Source organism: Scomber japonicus, chromosome 6, assembly GCF_027409825.1.
Source record: "Scomber japonicus isolate fScoJap1 chromosome 6, fScoJap1.pri, whole genome shotgun sequence".
Taxonomy (NCBI): domain Eukaryota; kingdom Metazoa; phylum Chordata; class Actinopteri; order Scombriformes; family Scombridae; genus Scomber; species Scomber japonicus.
Window position 1 is genome coordinate 38,506,816 of NC_070583.1, and position 20,237 is coordinate 38,527,052.

General features: G+C 44.3%; 1 protein-coding gene across 2 annotated transcripts in view; it reads left to right on the forward strand.

The window, feature by feature from the left end:
* Positions 1 to 20,237, forward strand: part of LOC128360910 (NLR family CARD domain-containing protein 3-like) — a 75,669-nt gene that overhangs the window by 46,063 nt on the left and 9,369 nt on the right. Inside the window, exons 7-10 of one of the 2 annotated variants that reach the window (XM_053321464.1) lie at positions 12,001 to 12,174; positions 13,967 to 14,140; positions 14,528 to 14,701; positions 14,983 to 15,029. In XM_053321464.1, the coding sequence (XP_053177439.1) occupies positions 12,001 to 12,174; positions 13,967 to 14,140; positions 14,528 to 14,701; positions 14,983 to 15,029 (569 nt within the window). Of the gene's footprint in view, positions 1 to 12,000; positions 12,175 to 13,966; positions 14,141 to 14,527; positions 14,702 to 14,982; positions 15,030 to 20,237 lie in introns of those variants that run through there. The other variant, XR_008321527.1, reaches the window with a different exon arrangement.

The window sequence follows — 20,237 nt, forward strand, 5'->3', positions numbered from 1 at the left end:
TTTGTATCAGGATGCAGCAGCAGAGCATGATGTTTAAGGAACTGGATGGGTGTCTGTGGAGGCAGCAGAGACTCAGTGAAGCTGGACAGCAGAGACTCAGTGAAGCTGGACATCAGTTCTTTGGTGTTAACTACATGTTTTTTTCACTTCTTTATTCATATCAGGATGCAGCAGCAGAGAGCAGACTCTCCTGAACCCAGCTGTGTGTCCATGAAGAGTGATGGGTCTATGCCTCATCCTATTAAGTTTAAAGATGGACAACCTGCTTATAGAAGGTAAGAAATTAAAAATGGTTGGTTGTCTGTTTGGGCTGAATAAAACTCCTGTGTTATGTGGGGCGGAGCAGGTGAACCAGACACAAACACCACAGACAGGTTAAATGGAAACAGCTTTAATGCTCAGAAACCAACAGACAAGCTTACAGACCATAAAGGGAAAGCAGTTCAAATAAGGTCGAAACCAGCAGGAACAGGTAACAAGAGGAACAGGAACAGACAGGAACAGCATCACAATCTAGTGTCTCGAATGAAAGAAAATGAGTGAGAGCAGTATATGTAGTGAGGAGCTGATGAGGGAATTACACAGTGGCAGCAGGTGAGCAGGTGGGTTTGAAACTGAAGACAGGGACAGAAACAGACAGGACAACACAAACAGAGCTTAAACAGGAATCATGACAGTCGCCCCTCAAGGGACAGCTCCCAAATGTCCCTCCAGGCTGGTCAGGAGGGAGAAAACAAAGAGGAGAAAGAAGGCAGGACAGATGGACAGGACCACTCTGGAGGCTGAAAGAGCTGCTCAGGATAGAAACTTTGGAGACCAAGATGTCAACAAAACCATGTAGAAAGGAGACCAAGAGACAGGTGGACCTCATGATGTTTTGGGAGCTGAATGGGTGTCTGTGGAGGCAGCAGAGACTCAGTGAAGCTCTACAGCAGAGACTCAGTGAAGCTGGGCAGCAGAGACTCAGTGAAGCTGGGCAGCAGAGACCAAGTGAAGCTGGACATCAGTTCTTTGGTGTTAACTACATGTTTTTTTCACTTCTTTATTCATATCAGGATGCAGCAGCAGAGAGCAGACTCTTCTGAACCCAGCTGTGTGTCCATGAAGAGTGACTGGTCTATGGGTCGTCCTATTAATTTTAAAGATGGACAATCTGCTTATAGAAGGTAAGAATGTAATAATGGTTGTTTGGCTGTTTGGACTGAATAAAACTCCTGTGTTATGTGGGGCGGAGCAGGTGAACCAGGCACAAACACCACAGACAGGTTAAATGGAAACAGCTTTAATGCTCAGAAACCAACAGACAGGCTTACAGACCATAAAGGGAAAGCAGTTCAAATAAGGTTGAAACCAGCAGGAACAGGTAACAAGAGGAACAGGAACAGACAGGAACAGCATCACAATCGGGTGTCTAGAATGAAAGAAAATGAGTGAGAGCAGTAAATGTAGTGAGGAGCTGATGAGGGAATTACACAGTGGCAGCAGGTGAGCAGGTGGGTTTGAAACTGAAGACAGGGACAGAAACAGACAGGACAACACAAACAGAGCTTAAACAGGAATCATGACAGTCGCCCCTCAAGGGACAGCTCCCAAATGTCCCTCCAGGCTGGTCAGGAGGGAGAAAACAAAGAGGAGAAAGAAGGCAGGACAGATGGACAGGACCACTCTGGAGGCTGAAAGAGCTGCTCAGGATAGAAACTTTGGAGACCAAGATGTCAACAAAACCATGTAGAAAGGAGACCAAGAGACAGGTGGACCTCATGATGTTGTGGGAGCTGAATGGGTGTCTGTGGAGGCAGCAGAGACTCAGTGAAGCTCTACAGCAGAGACTCAGTGAAGCTGGGCAGCAGAGACCAAGTGAAGCTGGACATCAGTTCTTTGGTGTTAACTACATGTTTTTTTCACTTCTTTATTCATATCAGGATGCAGCAGCAGAGAGCAGACTCTTCTGAACCCAGCTGTGTGTCCATGAAGAGTGACTGGTCTATGGGTCGTCCTATTAATTTTAAAGATGGACAATCTGCTTATAGAAGGTAAAAATGTAATAATGGTTGTTTGGCTGTTTGGACTGAATAAACCTCCTGTGTTATGTGGGGCGGAGCAGGTGAACCAGGCACAAACACCACAGACAGGTTAAATGGAAACAGCTTTAATGCTCAGAAACCAACAGACAGGCTTACAGACCATAAAGGGAAAGCAGTTCAAATAAGGTTGAAACCATTAGGAACAGATAAGAAGAGGAACAGGAACAGACAGGAACAGAATCACAATCTAGTGTCTAGAATGAAAGAAAATGAGTGAGAGCAGTAAATGTAGTGAGGAGCTGATGAGGGAATTACACAGTGGCAGCAGGTGAGCAGGTGGGTTTGAAACTGAAGGCAGGGACAGAAACAGACAGGACAACACAAACAGAGCTTAAACAGGAATCATGACAGTCGCCCCCTCAAGGGACAGCTCCCAAATGTCCCTCCAGGCTGGTCAGGAGGAAGAAAACAAAGAGGAGAAAGAAGGCAGGACAGATGGGCAGGACCACTCTGGAGGCTGAAACAGCTGCTCAGGACAGAAACTTTGGAGACCAAGGTGTCAACAAAACCATGTAGAAAGGAGACCAAGAGACAGGAGGACCTCAGCAGGGGGGCTGATGTTTTGGGAGCTGTCTGGGTGTCTGTGGAGGCAGCAGAGACTCAGTGAAGCTGGACGGCAGAGACTCAGTGAAGCTGGACAGCGGAGACTCAGTGAAGCTGGACAGCAGAGACTTAGTGAAGCTGGACAGCAGATACTGAGTGAAGCTGGGCAGCAGTTCTTTGGTGTTAACTACATGCTATTTTCACTTCTTTATTCATATCAGGATGCAGCAGCAGAGAGCAGACTCTCCTGAACCCAGCTGTGTGTCCATGAAGAGTGACTGGTCTATGGGTCATCCTCTTGTGTTTAAAGATGGACAACCTGCTTATAGAAGGTAAGAATGTAATAATGGTTGTTTGGCTGTTTGGGCTGAGTAAACCTCCTGTGTTATGTGGGGTGGAGCAGGTGAACCAGGCACAAACACCACAGACAGGTTAAATGGAAACAGCTTTAATGCTCAGAAACCAACAGACAGGCTTACAGACCATAAAGGGAAAGCAGTTCAAATAAGGTTGAAACCAGCAGGAACAGGTAACAAGAGGAACAGGAACAGACAGGAACAGCATCACAATCTAGTGTCTCGAATGAAAGAAAATGAGTGAGAGCACTAAATGTAGTGAAGAGCTGATGAGGGTATTACACAGTGGCAGCAGGTGAGCAGGTGGGTTTGAAACTGAAGACAGGGACAGAAACAGACAGGACAACACAAACAGAGCTTAAACAGGAATCATGACAGTCGCCCCTCAAGGGACAGCTCCCAAATGTCCCTCCAGGCTGGTCAGGAGGGAGAAAACAAAGAGGAGAAAGAAGGCAGGACAGATGGACAGGACCACTCTGGAGGCTGAAAGAGCTGCTCAGGATAGAAACTTTGGAGACCAAGGTGTCAACAAAACCATGTAGAAAGGAGACCAAGAGACAGGTGGACCTCATGATGTTTTGGGAGCTGAATGGGTGTCTGTGGAGGCAGCAGAGACTCAGTGAAGCTCTACAGCAGAGACTCAGTGAAGCTGGGCAGCAGAGACTCAGTGAAGCTGGGCAGCAGAGACTCAGTGAAGCTGGGCAGCAGAGACCAAGTGAAGCTGGACATCAGTTCTTTGGTGTTAACTACATGTTTTTTTCACTTCTTTATTCATATCAGGATGCAGCAGCAGAGAGCAGACTCTTCTGAACCCAGCTGTGTGTCCATGAAGAGTGACTGGTCTATGGGTCGTCCTATTAATTTTAAAGATGGACAATCTGCTTATAGAAGGTAAGAATGTAATAATGGTTGTTTGGCTGTTTGGACTGAATAAAACTCCTGTGTTATGTGGGGCGGAGCAGGTGAACCAGGCACAAACACCACAGACAGGTTAAATGGAAACAGCTTTAATGCTCAGAAACCAACAGACAGGCTTACAGACCATAAAGGGAAAGCAGTTCAAATAAGGTTGAAACCAGCAGGAACAGGTAACAAGAGGAACAGGAACAGACAGGAACAGCATCACAATCGGGTGTCTAGAATGAAAGAAAATGAGTGAGAGCAGTAAATGTAGTGAGGAGCTGATGAGGGAATTACACAGTGGCAGCAGGTGAGCAGGTGGGTTTGAAACTGAAGACAGGGACAGAAACAGACAGGACAACACAAACAGAGCTTAAACAGGAATCATGACAGTCGCCCCTCAAGGGACAGCTCCCAAATGTCCCTCCAGGCTGGTCAGGAGGGAGAAAACAAAGAGGAGAAAGAAGGCAGGACAGATGGACAGGACCACTCTGGAGGCTGAAAGAGCTGCTCAGGATAGAAACTTTGGAGACCAAGATGTCAACAAAACCATGTAGAAAGGAGACCAAGAGACAGGTGGACCTCATGATGTTGTGGGAGCTGAATGGGTGTCTGTGGAGGCAGCAGAGACTCAGTGAAGCTCTACAGCAGAGACTCAGTGAAGCTGGGCAGCAGAGACTCAGTGAAGCTGGGCAGCAGAGACCAAGTGAAGCTGGACATCAGTTCTTTGGTGTTAACTACATGTTTTTTTCACTTCTTTATTCATATCAGGATGCAGCAGCAGAGAGCAGACTCTTCTGAACCCAGCTGTGTGTCCATGAAGAGTGACTGGTCTATGGGTCGTCCTATTAATTTTAAAGATGGACAATCTGCTTATAGAAGGTAAAAATGTAATAATGGTTGTTTGGCTGTTTGGACTGAATAAACCTCCTGTGTTATGTGGGGCGGAGCAGGTGAACCAGGCACAAACACCACAGACAGGTTAAATGGAAACAGCTTTAATGCTCAGAAACCAACAGACAGGCTTACAGACCATAAAGGGAAAGCAGTTCAAATAAGGTTGAAACCATTAGGAACAGATAAGAAGAGGAACAGGAACAGACAGGAACAGAATCACAATCTAGTGTCTAGAATGAAAGAAAATGAGTGAGAGCAGTAAATGTAGTGAGGAGCTGATGAGGGAATTACACAGTGGCAGCAGGTGAGCAGGTGGGTTTGAAACTGAAGGCAGGGACAGAAACAGACAGGACAACACAAACAGAGCTTAAACAGGAATCATGACAGTCGCCCCCTCAAGGGACAGCTCCCAAATGTCCCTCCAGGCTGGTCAGGAGGAAGAAAACAAAGAGGAGAAAGAAGGCAGGACAGATGGGCAGGACCACTCTGGAGGCTGAAACAGCTGCTCAGGACAGAAACTTTGGAGACCAAGGTGTCAACAAAACCATGTAGAAAGGAGACCAAGAGACAGGAGGACCTCAGCAGGGGGGCTGATGTTTTGGGAGCTGTCTGGGTGTCTGTGGAGGCAGCAGAGACTCAGTGAAGCTGGACGGCAGAGACTCAGTGAAGCTGGACAGCGGAGACTCAGTGAAGCTGGACAGCAGAGACTTAGTGAAGCTGGACAGCAGATACTGAGTGAAGCTGGGCAGCAGTTCTTTGGTGTTAACTACATGCTATTTTCACTTCTTTATTCATATCAGGATGCAGCAGCAGAGAGCAGACTCTCCTGAACCCAGCTGTGTGTCCATGAAGAGTGACTGGTCTATGGGTCATCCTCTTGTGTTTAAAGATGGACAACCTGCTTATAGAAGGTAAGAATGTAATAATGGTTGTTTGGCTGTTTGGGCTGAGTAAACCTCCTGTGTTATGTGGGGTGGAGCAGGTGAACCAGGCACAAACACCACAGACAGGTTAAATGGAAACAGCTTTAATGCTCAGAAACCAACAGACAGGCTTACAGACCATAAAGGGAAAGCAGTTCAAATAAGGTTGAAACCAGCAGGAACAGGTAACAAGAGGAACAGGAACAGACAGGAACAGCATCACAATCTAGTGTCTCGAATGAAAGAAAATGAGTGAGAGCACTAAATGTAGTGAAGAGCTGATGAGGGTATTACACAGTGGCAGCAGGTGAGCAGGTGGGTTTGAAACTGAAGACAGGGACAGAAACAGACAGGACAACACAAACAGAGCTTAAACAGGAATCATGACAGTCGCCCCTCAAGGGACAGCTCCCAAATGTCCCTCCAGGCTGGTCAGGAGGGAGAAAACAAAGAGGAGAAAGAAGGCAGGACAGATGGACAGGACCACTCTGGAGGCTGAAAGAGCTGCTCAGGATAGAAACTTTGGAGACCAAGGTGTCAACAAAACCATGTAGAAAGGAGACCAAGAGACAGGTGGACCTCATGATGTTTTGGGAGCTGAATGGGTGTCTGTGGAGGCAGCAGAGACTCAGTGAAGCTCTACAGCAGAGACTCAGTGAAGCTCTACAGCAGAGACTCAGTGAAGCTGGGCAGCAGAGACTCAGTGAAGCTGGGCAGCAGAGACTCAGTGAAGCTGGGCAGCAGAGACCAAGTGAAGCTGGACATCAGTTCTTTGGTGTTAACTACATGTTTTTTTCACTTCTTTATTCATATCAGGATGCAGCAGCAGAGAGCAGACTCTCCTGAACCCAGCTGTGTGTCCATGAAGAGTGACTGGTCTATGGGTCGTCCTATTAATTTTAAAGATGGACAATCTGCTTATAAAAGGTAAGAATGTAATAATGGTTGTTTGGCTGTTTGGACTGAATAAAACTCCTGTGTTATGTGGGGCGGAGCAGGGGAACCAGGCACAAACACCACAGACAGGTTAAATGGAAACAGCTTTAATGCTCAGAAACCAACAGACAGGCTTACAGACCATAAAGGGAAAGCAGTTCAAATAAGGTTGAAACCAGCAGGAACAGGTAACAAGAGGAACAGGAACAGACAGGAACAGCATCACAATCTAGTGTCTAGAATGAAAGAAAATGAGTGAGAGCAGTAAATGTAGTGAGGAGCTGATGAGGGAATTACACAGTGGCAGCAGGTGAGCAGGTGGGTTTGAAACTGAAGGCAGGGACAGAAACAGACAGGACAACACAAACAGAGCTTAAACAGGAATCATGACAGTCGCCCCCTCAAGGGACAGCTCCCAAATGTCCCTCCAGGCTGGTCAGGAGGAAGAAAACAAAGAGGAGAAAGAAGGCAGGACAGATGGGCAGGACCACTCTGGAGGCTGAAACAGCTGCTCAGGACAGAAACTTTGGAGACCAAGGTGTCAACAAAACCATGTAGAAAGGAGACCAAGAGACAGGAGGACCTCAGCAGGGGGGCTGATGTTTTGGGAGCTGTCTGGGTGTCTGTGGAGGCAGCAGAGACTCAGGGAAGCTGGACGGCAGAGACTCAGTGAAGCTGGACAGCGGAGACTCAGTGAAGCTGGACAGCAGAGACTTAGTGAAGCTGGACAGCAGAGACTGAGTGAAGCTGGGCAGCAGAGACTCAGTGAAGCTGGACAGCAGAGACTCAGTGAAGCTGGGCAGCAGTTCTTTGGTGTTAACTACATGCTATTTTCACTTCTTTATTCATATCAGGATGCAGCAGCAGAGAGCAGACTCTCCTGAACCCAGCTGTGTGTCCATGAAGAGTGACTGGTCTATGGGTCGTCCTCTTGTGTTTAAAGATGGACAACCTGCTTATAGAAGGTAAGAATGTAATAATGGTTGTTTGGCTGTTTGGGCTGAGTAAACCTCCTGTGTTATGTGGGGTGGAGCAGGTGAACCAGGCACAAACACCACAGACAGGTTAAATGGAAACAGCTTTAATGCTCAGAAACCAACAGACAGGCTTACAGACCATAAAGGGAAAGCAGTTCAAATAAGGTTGACAGCGGCAGGAACAGGTAACAAGAGGAACAGGAACAGACAGGAACAGAATCACAATCTAGTGTCTAGAATGAAAGAAAATGAGTGAGAGCAGTATATGTAGTGAGGAGCTGATGAGGGAATTACACAGTGGCAGCAGGTGAGCAGGTGGGTTTGAAACTGAAGGCAGGGACAGAAACAGACAGGACAACACAAACAGAGCTTAAACAGGAATCATGACAGTCGCCCCTCAAGGGACAGCTCCCAAATGTCCCTCCAGGCTGGTCAGGAGGGAGAAAACAAAGAGGAGAAAGAAGGCAGGACAGATGGACAGGACCACTCTGGAGGCTGAAAGAGCTGCTCAGTGCAGAAACTTTGGAGACCAAGGTGTCAACAAAACCACGTAGAAAGGACACCAAGAGACAGGAGGACCTCAGCAGGGTGGCTTATGTTTTGGGAGCTGGCTGGGTGTCTGTGGAGGCATTGGGCAGCAGAGACTCAGTGAAGCTGGACAGCAGAGACTCAGTGAAGCTGGACAGCAGAGACTCAGTGAAGCTGGACAGCAGAGACTGAGTGAAGCTGGGCAGCTGAGACTCAGTGAAGCTGGACAGCAGAGACTCAGTGAAGCTGGGCAGCAGTTCTTTCGTGTTAACTACATGCTTTTTTTCACTTCTTTATTCATATCAGGATGCAGCAGCAGAGAGCAGACTCTCCTGAACCCAGCTGTATGTCCATGAGGAGTGACTGGTCTATGCCTCGTCCTATTTCGTTTAAAGATGGACAACCTGCTGATGGAAGGTAATAATTTAACATCCAGTAATCAGAGCAGCATTTACAGGAGTTCATTTAATCATCATGACAGAACATCTTTAATAAGCTGTGTGCAGATTTGAGTCATTAAATGTCCTTAAACGTGATTTTTTTCTCCACAGAGTTCAGCAGCAGAGCTCAGAGGTTCCCAGTGATCAGTCTGCACAGCAGCATCAAACACAGCTGGACTCCATATTTATGGTGTGTACATGTACAAACACACCTTTTACTATTAACTCCATCAACCACAGATGAAATAGTAAAGTAGCATTCAGGTCCTAACGGTGTCCATGCTGCTCTGTTTAGACCAGCAGGCCTTCAGACTGACACATGAATCACATGTTGTGTTCTACCAGTTTAAATAAAATGTTCACTTTATCTTTCTGTTCCAGCTGCTGGAGGAGAACATCGTCACTTTTGTGAAGAACGAGCTGAAGAGAGTCCAGAGGGCTCTGAGTCCAGATGACCCAGAATGCTTAGAGAGTCCGAGTGAGGATGAGGAGGTGTTGGACGGTGAGGAGAAAAAGCAGAGGAGGAGAAGCAGAGAGGCATTTCTGAAGATCACAGTGCACTTCCTGAGGAGAATGAAGCAGGAGGAGCTGGCTGAGCATCTGCAGAGCAGTAAGAGGATTTTAACAGATTTAACATGATGGAGAGGAAATGGAGGCAACATGGGAGAGGTTTATATTTCAAACTCTGCTGTAAATATGCTGCACACATCTGCATCAGATCAGAGGCTGTTTGTCCTCCACTGATGAGCTGAATAAAACTGATGGAGGAGGAAAAACTACACAGACACACTTACATGTTCAGATTTATAGACTTTCTGTAGGATCCACTCACTGATTTCATTTGTTGTTTGTTCATTCAGGAGCTCGTACTGCAACGTGTCGACGTAAACTCAAGTCTAACCTGGAGAAGAAGTTCCAGTGTCTGTTTGAGGGGATCGCTAAAGCAGGAAACCCAACCCTTCTGAATCAGATCTACACACCGCTCTACATCACAGAGGGAGGGACTGCAGAGGTCAATGATGAACATGAGGTCAGACAGATTGAAACAGCATCCAGGAAACCAGACAGACCAGAAACAACAATCAGACAAGAAGACTTCTTTAAAGCCTCACCTGGAAGAGATGAACCAATCAGAACAGTAATGACAAAGGGAGTGGCTGGCATTGGGAAAACAGTCTTAACACAGAAGTTCACTCTGGACTGGGCTGAAGACAAAGCCAACCAGGACATACACTTCACATTTCCATTCACTTTCAGAGAGCTGAATGTGGTGAAAGAGAAAAAGTACAGCTTGGTGGAACTTGTTCATCACTTCTTTACTGAAACCAAAGAAGCAGGAATCTGCAGGTTCGAAGAGTTTCAGGTTGTGTTCATCTTTGACGGTCTGGATGAGTGTCGACTTCCTCTGGACTTCCACAACACTGAGATCCTGACTGATGTTACAGAGTCCACCTCAGTGGATGTGCTGCTGACAAACCTCATCAGGGGGAAACTGCTTCCCTCTGCTCGCCTCTGGATAACCACACGACCTGCAGCAGCCAATCAGATCCCACCTGAGTGTGTCGGCATGGTGACAGAGGTCAGAGGGTTCACTGACCCGCAGAAGGAGGAGTACTTCAGCAGGAGATTGATAGATGAGGAGCAGACCAGCACCATCATCTCCCACATCAAGACATCAAGAAGCCTCCACATCATGTGCCACATCCCAGTCTTCTGCTGGATCACTGCTACAGTTCTGGAGGATGTGTTGAAAAGCAGAGAGGGAGCAGAGCTGCCCAAGACCCTGACTGAGATGTACATCCACTTCCTGGTGCTTCAGTCCAAACTGAAGAACATCAAGTATGATGGAGGAGCTGAGACAGATCCACACTGGAGTAAGAAGAGCAGGAAGATGATTAAGTCTCTGGGAAAACTGGCTTTTGAGCAGCTGCAGAAAGGCAACCTGATCTTCTATGAATCAGACCTGACAGAGTGTGGCATCGATATCAGAGCAGCCTCAGTGTGCTCAGGAGTGTTCACACAGGTCTTTAAAGAGGAGAGAGGACTGTACCAGGACAAGGTGTTCTGCTTCGTCCATCTGAGCCTTCAGGAGTTTCTGGCTGCTCTTCATGTCCATCTGACATTCATCAAGTCTGGAGTCAATCTGCTGGAAGAAAAACAGACAACATGCTGGCGGTCTGAAGCATTTGGAGGCAAATCAACACGTTTCTACCAGGGAGCTGTGGACGAGGCCTTAAAGAGTCCAAATGGACACCTGGACTTGTTCCTCCGCTTCCTCCTGGGTCTTTCACTGCAGACCAATCAGACTCTCCTACGAGGCCTGCTGTCTCAGACAGGAAGTAGGTCCAATCAGAAAACAGTCAGCTATATCAAGGAGAAGATCAGTGAGAATGTGTCTGCAGAGAGAAGCATCAATCTGTTCCACTGTCTGAATGAACTGAATGATCGTTCTCTAGTGGAGGAGATCCAACAGTACCTGAGATCAGGAAGTCTCTCCACAGATAAACTGTCTCCTGCTCAGTGGTCAGCTCTGGTCTTCATCTTACTGTCATCAGAAACTGATCTGGACGTGTTTGACCTGAAGAAATACTCTGCTTCAGAGGAGGCTCTTCTGAGGCTGCTGCCAGTGGTCAAAGCCTCCACCAAAGCTCTGTAGGTGCACACAGAACTGTCCATATTAATGTAGTTTCATCTTTGCTCGATGAAGAAAAGTAATGTTTGCAATTCTTTTGTTCTGCTGATTCTTCTCCAGGTTGGGTGACTGCAACCTCTCAGAGAGAAGCTGTACAGCTCTGTCCTCAGTTCTCAGCTCCCAGTCCTCTAGTCTGAGAGATCTGGACCTGAGTAACAACAACCTGCAGGATTCAGGAGTGAAGCAGCTTTCTGCTGGACTGGAGAGTCCACACTGTGGACTGAACACCCTCGGGTCAGGATTCAACTGTCTATAAAAGTTTACCCACCAAGCTTTTAATGTCCTTATATATTGGATCTGTGAATTGACTTATTTAAATTCTTCTCCAGGTTGAGTGACTGTCACCTCTCAGAGAGAAGCTGTGCAGCTCTGTCCTCAGTTCTCAGCTCCCAGTCCTCTTGTCTGAGAGATCTGGACCTGAGTCACAACAACCTGCCAGATTCAGGAGTGAAGCAGCTGTGCGCTGCACTGGAGAGTCCACACTGTACACTTGAAACTCTCCTACTGCCATCAGAAAAAGATCTGGACGTGTTTGACCTGAAGAAATACTCTGCTTCAGAGGCGGTTCTTCTGAGGCTGCTGCCAATGGTCAAAGCCTCCAACAAAGCTCTGTAAGTACTCAGATAGTTGGCTTTATTTATTATTATTTAGATACTCTGCTGTCTTTTTAAAATAAATGAAATAAGTAACCTATTTCTTGTTTTGTTTTTCTTCATATTTCCAGGTTGAGTGGCTGTAATCTCTCTGAGAGAAGCTGTGCAGCTCTGTCATCAGTTCTCAGCTCCCAGTCCTCTAGTCTGAGAGATCTGGACCTGAGTAACAACAACCTGCAGGATTCAGGAGTGAAGCAGCTTTCTGCTGGACTGGAGAGTCCACACTGTGGACTGGACACCCTCAGGTCAGGATTGAACTGTCTATAAAAGTTTACCCACCAAGCTTTTATTGTCTTTATATATTGGATCTGTGAATTGACCTATTGAAATTCTTCTCCAGGTTGAGTGACTGTCACCTCTCAGAGAGAAGCTGTGCAGCTCTGTCCTCAGTTCTCAGCTCCCAGTCCTCTAGTCTGAGAGATCTGGACCTGAGTAACAACAACCTGCAGGATTCAGGAGTGAAGCAGCTTTCTGCTGGACTGGAGAGTCCACACTGTGGACTGGACACCCTCAGGTCTGGAGTCAACTGTCTATAAAAGTTTACCCACCAAGCTTTTATTGTCTTTATATATTGGATCTGTGAATTGACCTATTGAAATTCTTCTCCAGGTTGAGTGACTGTCACCTCTCAGAGAGAAGCTGTGCAGCTCTGTCCTCAGTTCTCAGCTCCCAGTCCTCTAGTCTGAGAGATCTGGACCTGAGTAACAACAACCTGCAGGATTCAGGAGTGAAGCAGCTTTCTGCTGGACTGGAGAATCCACACTGTGGACTGGACACCCTCAGGTCTGGAGTCAACTGTCTATAAAAGTTTACCCACCAAGCTTTTATTGTCTTTATATATTGGATCTGTGAATTGACCTATTGAAATTCTTCTCCAGGTTGAGTGACTGTCACCTCTCAGAGAGAAGCTGTGCAGCTCTGTCCTCAGTTCTCAGCTCCCAGTCCTCTAGTCTGAGAGATCTGGACCTGAGTAACAACAACCTGCCAGATTCAGGAGTGAAGCAGCTGTGTGCTGCACTGGAGAGTCCACACTGTACACTTGAAACTCTCCTACTGCCATCAGAAAAAGATCTGGACGTGTTTGACCTGAAGAAATACTCTGCTTCAGAGGCGGTTCTTCTGAGGCTGCTGCCAATGGTCAAAGCCTCCAACAAAGCTCTGTAAGTACTCAGATTGTTGGCTTTATTTATTATTATTTAGATACTCTGCTGTCTTTTTAAAATAAATTAAATAAGTAACCTATTTCTTGTTTTGTTTTTCTTCATATTTCCAGGTTGAGTGGCTGTAACCTTTCAGAGAGAAGCTGTGCAGCTCTGTCCTCAGTTCTCAGCTCCCAGTCCTCTCGTCTGAGAGATCTGTACCTGAGTAACAACAACCTGCAGGATTCAGCAGTGAAGCAGCTTTCTGCTGGACTGGAGAGTCCCCACTGTGGACTGGAAACTCTCAGGTTTGATAAGTGATTTATTTTACTGTATTCCTATTTATTGTGATTACTTTTTTATTAACTGTCACATCTTCAGCAGGTTCAGAACAGAACATTAAAGATTGAAGCTGGTGCTTGGCAGAGATTATATATCATCAAAGTTTAGACTTATTTAAATTAAAATATTATTTGTCTTCTTGTTCATTGTTGTCTCTCCAGACTGAGTTCATGCAACCTCTCAGAGAGAAGCTGTGCAGCTCTGTCCTCAGTTCTCAGCTCCCAGTCCTCTTGTCTGAGAGATCTGGACCTGAGTAACAACAACCTGCCAGATTCAGGAGTGAAGCAGCTGTGTGCTGCACTGGAGAGTCCACACTGTACACTTGAAACTCTCCTACTGCCATCAGAAAAAGATCTGGGCGTGTTTGACCTGAAGAAATACTCTGCTTCAGAGGCTGCTCTTCTGAGGCTGCTGCCAATGGTCAAAGCCTCCAACAAAGCTCTGTAAGTACTCAGATAGTTGGCTTTATTTATTATTATTTAGATACTCTGCTGTCTTTTTAAAATAAATGAAATAAGTAACCTATTTCTTGTTTTGTTTTTCTTCATATTTCCAGGTTGAGTGGCTGTAATCTCTCTGAGAGAAGCTGTGCAGCTCTGTCCTCAGTTCTCAGCTCCCAGTCCTCTAGTCTGAGAGATCTGGACCTGAGTAACAACAACCTGCAGGATTCAGGAGTGAAGCAGCTTTCTGCTGGACTGGAGAGTCCACACTGTGGACTGGACACCCTCAGGTCAGTTTTATTACTGTGTATATAAAGTAATATTTAAGTACGTTTAAGTTGCCTAATTAAATTATTGTGATTACACAGTGAACATTTTTGGAATGAAAAATAAGAACTAAGTTAAAACATCAGTACATTTGTCTGAAATGTTCTTTAGATTTTCTGTGGAACAACATTTAACTTTAAAGGCATTTCTTCTGCCAACATAAATCAGAATGCAGCCTCCAGCAGGAACATGTGCTTTCACTCCTACTAGTAACCGAAAATGTATCTGCATGGCACCAACATACAGTAGGGGGCGCTGAGTGTGAACATAAAGGCCTGAAGGACAAAATCTTGTTTATTGAGTTGTTGAATGTTTTTAAGGTCATTAGATGAACTGTTGTGTGTGTTCAGTCTGTCAGGATGTCTGATCACAGAGGAAGGCTGTGCTTCTCTGGCCTCAGCTCTGAGGTCCAACCCCTCCCATCTAAGAGAGCTGGATCTGAGCTACAATCATCCAGGAGACTCAGGAGAGAAGCTGTTGTCTGCTGGACTGGAGGATCCACACTGGAGACTGGACACTCTCAGGTATGGACAGACAGGTGGACACTCTCAGGTACGGACAGACAGGTGGACACTCTCAGGTATGGACAGACAGGTGGACACTCTCAGGTACGGACAGACAGGTGGACACTCTCAGGTACGGACAGACAGATGGACATTCTCAGGTATGGACAGAGAAGGTGGACACTCTCAGGTATGGACAAATGGACAGACACTCTGACTAACTGAGGGACTGTGGTTCATGTTTAATGGTGGATATGAGTGAAGGTGTATGAAGCTGATTGTGTCTTTGTCTCTTCCTCCAGGATGGACCATGGTGGACTGCAGAGACTGAAACCTGGTGTGAGGAAGTGTGAGTGTGTTTTCAGTTTGATTCATGAGAACTTTGAGGAAAAACTGGACGAAATATGTAAAAGATGTGAAAAAAGTTCAAAATGATGGAAAAAGTGCTTAGTCAGAAATGGGCGTGGCCTAAACTGACATTTATCTTGAACCAATGAATCCATAAAACAGAAATTTCCTTCTGTTGGTCACAGTTCAGGAGTTAAAAGAGAAATGTTTTATAAATGTCCACATGGTGGCGCTACCTGCTCCAAAATGTCCCTCATGTCTCTCCTGCAGATAAAGTTCATTCATTCATACTGACTACTGGGGGGGCATTTGGTGCGTGTGTGTGTGTGTGTGGGGGGGGGGGGGGGGGGGGGGGCTAGGGTTAGTGTCAAACAAACTGTAGCACCACTTCATACCGCAGCAAGAAAAATTAAAAAAAGAAAGAAAGGAAAGCCAATCTAAAAACAACACAACACACTGTAATGGTGCCTAAACACAGCCGGTAGTACTACTTGAACAGAACTTGTCAATGACTCTCTGGTTAAAGTCAGTCACCAGTCTCTTTTCCATTGACAGCATGGCCAGTGCCTCTCCTGGGTCATGCTGTTTCTGAGAAAAGTTTGAATTCTTTTCATGGTTGAGAAGCACTTCTCAGCTTCCGCTGTGGTCATGGGTGATGAGGATCTTTAGGAAAGTGACAGTCTCTGAGATTGTTCTCTCCATAAACAACTGGAATAGATCCACAGCACCACAACAGGCTCTGAACTCGTCCTGCTGTAGATGAGACTAAACTCTGTCTTCAGCTTGATTCCATTGAGCATCGGGTCGGCCTTCAAGGTGTTGCTCAGTGCATCCTCAGGAAATGTTCAAACCTGTCCCCCAGCAGCAAGGTGGCACTAACTAGGTAGTTTATAAAGGAGAAGTGTTCTCTGGTGTGTCCCAGTATGGTATCTCTGACCCACAGAGACAAGAATAAAACATTATAATCAGACATGACAAAATGTCCATTTCACTCACATCACCTAAAGCTACCAACAGTTAAAGTAAAGTTACTAATAAGTTAATGTGCTTAAAAAGAGACACCACCAAATATATTTAATTATTGTGTCTTAAGTCCTGATTTGACTGTAATCTGTTAGTTGTTGTAATACCTGAACAGGACACTAGATGGTGCATTAAGCACTACACACTGCTGTGATTAAACACAACTTATTTAACTTCTTATTTTAATAATATTACACATTCCATCATTTCTTATCCTGCATTTTAATCTTTTACACATTATTCATATTTATGTCTTTTATAAAGTCTTTTTAAGCTTTTATAATATTAATAACAGGAATGCAGCCACTACCTGATGTTTGTTCTGTTGGAGCTGCTGGATGCAGCCACTGATATGGACTGAATCTATGTTCCTCTTCTGGAGCTTGGCATAGAGGAGGTCCACATGTGGCCAGATGTGGTGAAACAGCTGCAGACAGAGCTCAGCAATGCTAAGCCTGCTAAAAAACTTATCTTCATGTTATTGTGTTGATGGCGGCAGATTTCTGTTTGCATTTTTCAGAGAGATGTTTTAGGTGTCGTTCCTCCATCACCTGCTGCTGCTGGAGCTGTAAACCGGCTCGGTCCAAGCTGCTTTTTCTCTTCTAGTGAAAGTCTTGTGAAATGATGTTTTTATAGAGAAATAACAGAATAACCTTCTTTAATTTCTGCGGCTCCACTGTAACATCATCTCCTGAAACTACCGTCAGCAGGAGTTTGAGTGACAGCAGCTGACGGGAGGGTGTGAATGACAGCCAGAACTGTCCAATCACAGTAGATTAAAAACATAAAACAACAACAATTTGCTGCCAATAAAAGTGGGCGTGTCATGGAAAACTGAAGGAAGCCAATCAGAGAGCAGCCTCAGGTCACGTGCTTGTGAAGGGTTTACATTGGCTGTGTCCCAATTTGGTCCAAATTGCGAGGCTGCATCCTCGAAGTGCGCATTTAGAGGCCGATTACGTCACAACGCCGCGCGAAGGCTGTCCCAATTCGAAGACTCCTTCAAATGCAGCCTTGAAATGCGGCCTTCTTTTCCCTCTTTTTCGAGGATGCATCGCTACTATCCTTCGCGGCCTCCCAAATCCCAAGATCCTTTGCGCGGCGCTGTTCAGTGCCGCGAAAACACAACAATGGCGACACCAACAGGTGAAGACTCTTCATTCAAGTGTAAGTATTGGTTTGTTTTATTTAATCATTTGTTCTTATTACTACTTATACTTTTATACTTTTAATAATCACTTATATTTTATTACTTGACTTATATCTTTTATATATATATATATATATATATATATATATATATATATATATATAAATGGACTAAGATGAACAAATTTAGATTTTAATAAAGAGCTACGTTTGCGATTATCACTATTATATGTTATACTTCATTATTATCATTATTATGATACTTTTTTGCTATATTAGAACCCTTTTGTCTGTTGACATAGTAAAAAAAACATGTTTTACATTACATTTTGTTTTATTTTTGTTTTAGGGAGCAAGGAGCAAACCGAGCTCCTGATTAAACAAAGAGGGGAAAATGACCATCTATTCACGGGGGCCAAAAACTCCGCCACGGCGGGATGGAGGTAAGGCTGATGTCCATTTTTGTACATCTTTGCATCCCTGTGTTGATGTGATCTTGTGTTTACCTTTTCTCTTGCTTCCCTCTGTGTTTAGAGTAATACTGGAAAAGATTGGGCTGGAGGGGAAGGTCCAGCCCTACCAGGCCAAAAAAAAATGGGACAATTTAAAAAATAAATAAAATAAAGTAGGTAGCCTACAGGTTTGGATTAGTTTTACTGTTACTAAATACTTTTGCTGAAAATTGCTGACATGATTGATTTCCACTGCCTTAGGATTGCAAATATCCAGGGACAGGGGAGGGGGCCAGCGGCAAGCCCACTGCTGGCACTTGGCCGTGGTTTGTCCTCATGGATGAGGTACTGGGGCAGAGGCCATCTATTGCCCCCCCCTGTCCTCATTGCCTCCATCCGTGAGGACACACCAGGGTCAAGTGCCGCAGTGGGTGAGCAGGAGAGTGAAGAGGAGGAAGAGGACCAGCCAAGGCCCAGGAGGAAGAGGAGGAGGGAGGATGACCTCCTTGACCTCATAAAGGAGGACATGAGAAGGCAAAATGAGGCAGAGGAGAGGAGGGAGCAGGAGGGGAAAGACAGGATGGAGAGGCTCTTCTCTCTCCTGGAAAAAGTAATAGAAAAATAAATATACATCTATATAGATGTGTTTAATTTGATTTTATTTATGAACTGTGTTTATTTATGATTTTGCTTTATTTTTTATTTGATTGTGAAGATTTTGATGTTTTATGTTGTTATTAAATAAAAAATATTGTTCATTGTTACACGTCTATTCCATTTAGTATTTACAACTTCAGTACAATTTATAACAGGGTTGCATAAAGTGCTACTGTTCAGGAAGAACAAGGGATTAAATATTTTCTTTTATTATCAAGTGATGAAACATTTCACTATTTACAAAAATTACATCAGAAATAACTATTTACAGATTATTATTATTTTATTATTCTTTCTCTTGTGTGTTTTCCTTCTTTCTTCTTCTTTCTTTCTTTCTTTCTTTCTTTCTTGTGTGTTTTCCTTCTTTCTTCTCCTTTCCTTTATTCTTCTCCTTTCTTCTCTCTTATAATTTTGTCAGCTTTTTCACCGTGTGTCGGTCGAGACGTCTTTCTCGTCTTATGGGAGGGAACAGCTGGTGACGCAACCAGGAAATGCCTCGAAGGCTAGACCGTCTCATTTCACAACGGTTGATGCGTCCTTCGGAGGTTCCTCAAGGCTGCATCCTTCGAAGGCCGCAAAGGCCGCGTACTTCGAGGATGCAGCCTCGCAGTTGGGTCCAAATTGAGACACAGCCATTGACTCTCATTGGAATCAATTTATAATGAATGCTGACAGGTGCTGAGAGACTAACAGGTGCATTTTACAAGCTAATACGTTTGATTTCATCATTTTATGTTTTTTATGTTAATGTTTATTTCAGACATAAACGAACAATTTCAATTCCAAAAGGAAAAAAAGAAAATCAACCAAGAATGAAACAAATAAAAGAAGCAAACAATGACATTCTTCTGGCAGTAACTGTGCCTGAAAAGGAGCAGGATGAAGTTTACACTTATTTAATTCCTGCCCCTAATTCACAATCAACTTACATTTCTGTACCTGTGTTCCTGTGTAGTATATAGAAATATATTATCATTAATATTATTATCACTATCATTACCGTCTATATCACCATTATTATTTTACTATTATTATCTAGTCATAGATATAATCATTATTACCATCATCATCATCATCATCATCATCATCATCATCATCATCATCACTACATTGCCACCATTGTCACTATCATAAATATTATCAGCATTAACTCAAAGTAATACAAATAATAGTACACAAAGTACCAAGTCCAATGTCATCCACTCATTTTTGGACACAACCAAATCACATATAATACACATACATATAATATAAATACATATATAATAATAGCATCTTAATTCCTATACCTACTGAAGATCATTTCTTTGTACCTCTTTATAAAAAACGTAATGTTTGGACATTCCCTCAGTTCCACATTTAGACTGATCCATAGCCTCACACCACAAACACAAATACTAAAGTTCCTCCTCATCATTGGCACGCTAACACTTTTGAAATAAGTATGACCTCTTAGATTGTAGCCCTCCTCTCTTACACTGAACATTTGTTGGATATTTGCAGGCAGTTGGTTGTTTTTTGCTTTGTACATAGTTTGAGCTATTTGAAATTCCACCAGATCAGCAAACTTCAGTAAATGAGACAGTAAGAATAATGGATTTGAATGATCCCTGTACTCTGCATTATGGATGTTACAAATTGCTCTTTTCTGAAGAATAAACAATGACTGTACATTAGATTTGTAATTATTGGCCCAAACTTCAGCGCAGTAACTTCAGTATGGTGAGCAAGGGCGTAGGAATGAGTTTAACATTGACACATATGGGAAACCTGACAGATCCGTTAATGGTTTGAACGGAAATATGTCATAATTGAACTACACTGCAAAACATTCACAAATATATTTTATTCTACTAAAAAGATAGATTAGTAAAGGTAAAGGAAAACACATTTTGAATGGAAGTAATGAACTGATAAATATCAAATAT